Raw genomic sequence first — 6,563 nt, 5'->3', positions numbered from 1 at the left:
GATGCATTCTGCATCATTCAATAATTTGCCCAGTGAATCTTTCAATAACGAAAGTCGAGGCTTGAATTTTTCTTCAGTTCCCCCAGCTTGAGAAATATTGACCGTGTTCTTCCCTTTTGGTTTTCCAACTCCAAATCTTTGCATATTTTATTATAGTATTTGGCTTTATCTTATGTCACTAGACATGATAATTTGAAAATGAATATTTCACACTATGATGTGGAATAAATCCATATCTTCCAGATCATGCACACAACGTAAGGCCTTCATTTCTTAGAGGAGTCCTCCTGTTTTCCAACACCAGCATCTTACAGATGACCAGCTATTTTTCAGTCTCCCAGAATTTCCTGGGCAAAGTTGTGTTATTTTCCTCCTTCTCCTTCTTCTTTTTTAAAAGTAAACACATAGAGAGAGAAGCATTTTGTCGAGGAAATGGGTTACGGTAGAATCCCTGGTCCCCAAAGAGAAGGAGAGTGAGAGTCCCTCCTGCATGTCCATTATATTGGGAGCAGGCCACACCTCCAAGGAAATATCCTTTTAATTGATTGGCTACTCATAGTCACTCATCATAGTGTTAACTGTGCCTGTATTATGTTTCATCACCATGGGAACCAACACATCCCAACTGCTGAACCTCTGGAAATCCTGGCCTAGTCAAATTGACACGGATCCCTAAGTATTACAGTCCACCCTTGTCAACTTGAAACCTATAAACTATATCTCTAAATGAAACATAATTTCTAAATGAAGATAATTGTAAAGGCATGCTCACACCTAACATGATATAACTAAAACAGGTACAACAAAAAAGTACTGGTCTTATTTACACAGAAATTAAATAGACTACATCTGTGGAAAGACACAGTGGAAAAGCTCCAAATCATCAGCCAAAACAAGGACATGGCAGACTGTGAAACAGATGTCAATTGCTCATATGAAAGTTCAGGCTGAAGCTGAAGAAAATTAAAACAAGTCCACAAGAGTCAAAATATGACCTTGCACACATTCCACCTTAATTAAGAGATAATCTGAAGAACAGATTTGATGCATTAAATACTAAAGACTGAAGACCAGAATAGTTATGGGATGAAACAAGAACATATACAGGAAGAAAGCAAAAGGTCATTAAGAAGACAAGAAAGAAAGAAAAGACCAAAATGGATGTCAGAAGAAACTCTGAAGTTTGCTCTCCAGCACAGAGATGTTAAAGCAAATGGAAGAAATGAGGAGGTACAAGAGCTGAACAGAAAATTACAAAGGGAAGCTCGAGAAGACACGTCAAAATTATAACAAAATGTGCAAAGACCTGGAGGTAGAAAACTAAAAGGGAAAAACACCCTCAGTATTTCTCTAGCTGAGGGAACTGAAGAAAAAGTTCAAGCCTCAACTTCCAATATTGAAGGATTCTATGGGGGAAATACTGATTGATGCAGAAAGTATCAAAACATGATGGAAAGATTACATAGAGTCACTGTACCAAAAACAATTGGATGATGTTCAATCACTTCAAGAGTAGCTTATAATCAAAAGCCAACATTATTTGTCATTTCATGCTCTCTTCTGAAATTGGCTTGAACCTCTGGAATTCTGTCAACGTATGGTTGCAGGCAATTTTGAATTATCTTTAGCAAAACCTTGCTTTCATGGCATATTAATGACATTGTATGATGATTTCCGCATTCTGTTGAGTCACTTCTCAGTGGAATGGGCACAAATATGAATCTCTTCCAGTTAGTAGGCCAGGTAGTTGTCTTCCAAATTTCTTGGCACAGAAGAGTGAGTGCCTCCAGTGCTGCATCAATTTGTTGAAAGATTTCAGTTTGATTGCTGACATTAGATGGATCTTGGCTGAAATCAGAGAATATCAGAAAGATGTTTACCTGTGTTTTATTGACTACAAAAAGGCTTTCGATTGTGTGGATCATGACAAGTTTTGAACAACATTGAGGAGAATGAGTATTCCAGAACACTTAATTGTGCTCATGAGGAATATGTACATAGACAAAGAGGCTGCTGTTTGAATAGAACAAGGGAACACTGAATGGTTTAAAATTAGGAAAGTTGTGTGCGAAGGTTGTATTCTTTTGCCATTCTTATTCAGTCTGTATGCTGAGCAAATAATTTGAGAAGCTGGGTTATATGAAGAAAAACATGGCATCAGGATTGGAGGAAGACTCATTAGCAACCAGCGATATACAGATGATACATCCTTGCTTGTTAAAAGTGAAGAAAACTTAAAATACTTACTGATGAAAATCAAAGACCACAGCCTTCAACATGGGTTGCATCTCAATATAAAGAAAACAAAAATCCTCACCACTGGACCAATAAACAATGTTCATATAAATGGAAAAAAGATTGAAGTAGTCAAAGACTTCATTTTTCTCAGATCAACCACCAACACTCATGGAAGCAGCAGTCAAGAAATCAAACAATGTATTGCATTAGGCATATCTGCTTCACAAGACCTCTTTAAAGTGCTCAAGAGCAAAGATGTCAGTTTGAGAGCTAAGGTGTGCCTTACCCAAGCCATGGTATTTTCAATAACCTCATATACATGTGAAACTTAGACAGTGAGTAAAGAAAACTACAGAATAATTGATGCATTTGAGCGATGGTGTTTAAAGTGAATATTAAAAACACCATGGACTTCCAAAATAGCAAACAAATCTGTTGGAGGCCAGGATGGCCAGACATGTCTCTCATACTTTGGACATATTATCAAGAAGAACTGGTACTTGAACAAGGATATTATATTTGGTAAAGTGGAGGGTCAGCGAAGAAGAAGACCCCCAGAGAGACGGCTTGGCACAGTGATGGCAACAATGGTTCAGGCATAGCAGCGATTATGACATTGGCTCAGGACTGGATATGTTTTGTTCTTGTTCTTGACCCTTGTATATAGGGTCGCTGTGAGTTGGTACCAACTTGATGGCACCTAACAACAACAATAATATGTCACAGTTGAACAAAGCAAAAATATTTGATGCACACTCAAAATAAAACAAAAATAAATATTCATCCAAATATCCAAATGGCATATCTGCAAGCCAGCATCCTGCTCATAGGCACACATCCTTACCCAGTCCATGGGCCAAGGGCTCATAGTTGCTTTGTCTTTCCATACCAGCGCTTCGGTCGCCTTCTCTGCTGTTACTGCTTTTCCAGTCAGGGATCTCATGATCCACTCATGCTCTTTTTTAATGATGGTCCTGGGATCCCCTATTCCTGAAATGAAAGGTAACTACTCTTCTACAATTCCATAGAAGTTACATATCTCCTACAATTACAGTTTGACAATCACAATTAATCCTTATAACAATTACTCACAACTGAAATCATAAAATCCATCAGCATCATCCTCCAGCCCCTTTTACAGACCCATCCAGCAAAAAGGGAAACTAGTTAGTAGGGATTCTCCCTTGTCTCCTCATTCTAAAACTAAGTACACCCATGATAGCTTGTAAGCCAATCACCTCATAACTTTACAGTCCCCATTTTTGATAGCCAATGGAGTCCTGGTGTGGCGCTGTGGGTTAATGCGCCAGACTGCAGTCATTTGAACTGCAAGGTCAGCGGTTCAAGCTCACCAGCTACTCCTTGGAAACCCTGTACAGGGTTGCTATGGGTCGGAATCGACTCGATGGCACTTGACAACAACAACAACATCAACCCAATATGCTGAGGAGACAAGCATGTTCCTTGATCAGGAGAATCTTCCATTCTGGTTGGAATTTTGAGTAACTGCATCCATAAACAAAAGTCCAGTCCAACAAATTGTAACACTTGACACTTGCTCAGAGTATCAAACATCTTTATCTTCATCTGATCAGGTTCTGGTTAGCTCAACGGTAGCCATTCCAGCTAGGTCAAATGGGTACCAGCTGTAAGTTTGGGAGTTCACACACACCTCCTTGCACTTCAAAGCAGCTAGCACCTTCACTCTCAGCCCTAGCCCCCATGGGCCAGGTTCATGGGCTCAGGAGTTCACATAACTCCCTAACATTCAGGCCCTCCAGGCTTCCCTCTCCTCTTAACACAAGGTCAATGGGTGCTGATAGAACATGTCTAAACTCTGCCTTTGTCTTCACTGCTGAATTTTCCCCAATTCCACTCACAAGTAGATCCAGGTGATGGTCACTGTAGAATATATGGCTCGCCTACTCCCTTTAACTTTTAGTCCTAGAAATGAGTTTTCTCTGATGGGCTAAATTTCCTTGTCTTGATGCCTCCAAAACTCAAAATGCCAGATGTTCTGCCTTTTTTTCTCTGCTTGAATCTCCTGTTCTCCCAGCAGTTTTGGGTGGTCTGCATGTCCTTTCAAATGCCAAAGTTTTGATTCTGGGTGGGGATCAGAATTCCACCTACGGTCCCATACTCTACAAGGGCTTAAAGCAAGAAGCTTATTTCCACCCTCCCCACCTCCCCAACTTTGGCAAATTCTAACTTCCTTTCTCGAAAATCCAATCAAATATAGGCTGAAGGTAGGTTTATAAGCTCTCTGTAATCATAATTTCCAATATTCATTTCTATCATACATGTATGTGTATTTTACAATAATAGGCAGGAGAAACCAATATCCAAAAGGTAATAAAACACATAAACCTTTTTTAAAACACACCAAGTTCAATCTTTTCTTTTACCTTGGACTAACACAATTAATATGCATATGGCCTTGGGCTTCTGGCCAGGTGGAGTCCAGTAGGCCCCGGCCCTCTATCAGCCATCCTTTTTAACCAGCTTGTTACTGGCTCCAGGCAACTCCTGAATCTGTGACTTTACCCTCCGATTGAGTATTTTATCCTATGCCCCTTTGTTCTTTCTCTTTCTCATTATTTCACAGATCTGGAGCCATTGCAATGAATCCCTTGCCAACTGCTTAAACCAATGGGGACCATCCCTTACTTCCTCTGACTCCACAAGGGGAAAAAGGACAAAACTCAAAATCAATCCAAGACTAATTCCTATCAAGTGGAAGTAAGACATGTCTCCACCCTATATCAGTGCCTTTAAATTTGTCAGGCTTGAAATCAATTTAGATAAATAACCCTTATGATTTTGGTTCTCTAGAATCCCACTCTCTTGGTACCACATGTCTTTGGCCAGGTTTTATAGAGAAGCAAAACCACAAAACATATATATGTATATGTATAGAGAAAGGTTTATTGCTAAGGAAATGGCTTACATTTGTAAAGTCCCAGGTCCCCAGCGGAAGAGAGAGTCCTAGTTTCCTTCTAATAGACATTACAACCCTTTGGGGATCCCAGCATAGTTCATGGGGGCCCAGATTCAGTTCCTTATTTGGCTGCAAGGTTATATCCATTGTGGCCAAATGGCATTAAGACTCCAACCCCTAACTGCTAGAACTGACGACGACTTCCTCTTCTGGTGATGGTGGATTTGGTAATTTTGACCAATCCTCCTGCTGAAACAACTGAAAAAGAATTACACTATAAAAGTCATACTCCTAAAAGAATCAAAAAATTAAAAAGATATTGAAATACTGAACAAGATCCAGAGTTTAAGATAAAATTCAGGAAAGTAGTTGAAATAACATTTGTTTGTGCCCTGGGGACATTTGTTAATCCAGAAGAGGTAGCTAGACAGATACAGAGATGTATAGCCCAGATCCCCCATTAAGGAAGGTCTTGATGCCCTCACTGCTGCTGAGAGTACTGTTAGCCAACATGCATCCATTTTTATCCTTTTAAGGGGTGTCGTAGTTGCATAGAGGCACCTAGATTATGCCATACCTGGGATGTCCCACAGCCAGCAACTGATCCAACAAAGAGGGAGTATATAAATTTAGCCACTTTGATGCTGCTTAAGTCAACATGATGAGTCATTTTAACTCAGATGTCACTGAACTTTTAGTACAGTTTGGTTTCTACCCAATCCTACCTCTTTCTTTTCTTTTTCATAGTTATTAATGAAACTTTCATATAAACAACCAAAATACATTTATCTCTGTAGAAGTATCAAAATCTTTGCTATTGCAGACTGGCTTCCCTGGGAAACAATGCTTTTTGAAATATTTAAAGAATTGAACTAATGGGGAAAAATAAGGTCTCAGGACTTAAAGAAACAGTTTTGTGGTTGACCCAGAAAATCTCAGCTCTTGAGACTGGAATATGGTGAGCCAAGATGGCTAGTACATCAGTCATATAATAGCAACAATAGAATCCACTTTGGAGGACTCCTACAAATCAGTAAGGAAAAAAACTGAGTACCTCAGTGTCTTAGGCTGGGTTTTCTAGAGAAGCAAAACCAGTGAAGCATATATATATATATATATACTCTGGTAGCGTAGTGGTTACGAATAGGGCTGTGAACCACAAGGTCAGCAGTTTGAAACTACCAGCTGTTCCGCGGGAGAAAGACGAGGTTTTCTGCTCCCGTAAAGATTTACAGCCTCTGTGCAGGGTCGCTATGCGTCGGAACTGACTCCACGGCACTTAACAACAACATACACACACACATATATACATATATACACACACACACACATATATATACATATAGACACACACACATATATATGTGTGTATATATATATATATATA

General features: G+C 39.5%; 1 protein-coding gene across 1 annotated transcript in view; it reads right to left on the bottom strand.

The window, feature by feature from the left end:
• MNS1 (meiosis-specific nuclear structural 1) overlaps nucleotides 1-5,323 on the bottom strand; it is a 131,906-nt gene extending 126,583 nt beyond the window's left edge. Inside the window, exon 1 of the mRNA XM_006831855.1 lies at nucleotides 5,186-5,323. Within this exon, the coding sequence (XP_006831918.1) occupies nucleotides 5,186-5,323 (138 nt within the window). The remainder of the gene's footprint in view (nucleotides 1-5,185) is intronic.
• Between the last annotated feature and the right edge of the window lie 1,240 nt (nucleotides 5,324-6,563).

This window comes from Chrysochloris asiatica, unplaced genomic scaffold, assembly GCF_000296735.1.
Source record: "Chrysochloris asiatica unplaced genomic scaffold, ChrAsi1.0 scaffold00004, whole genome shotgun sequence".
Lineage (NCBI taxonomy): Eukaryota > Metazoa > Chordata > Mammalia > Afrosoricida > Chrysochloridae > Chrysochloris > Chrysochloris asiatica.
This window is presented reverse-complemented; position numbering and strand designations above follow the sequence as displayed.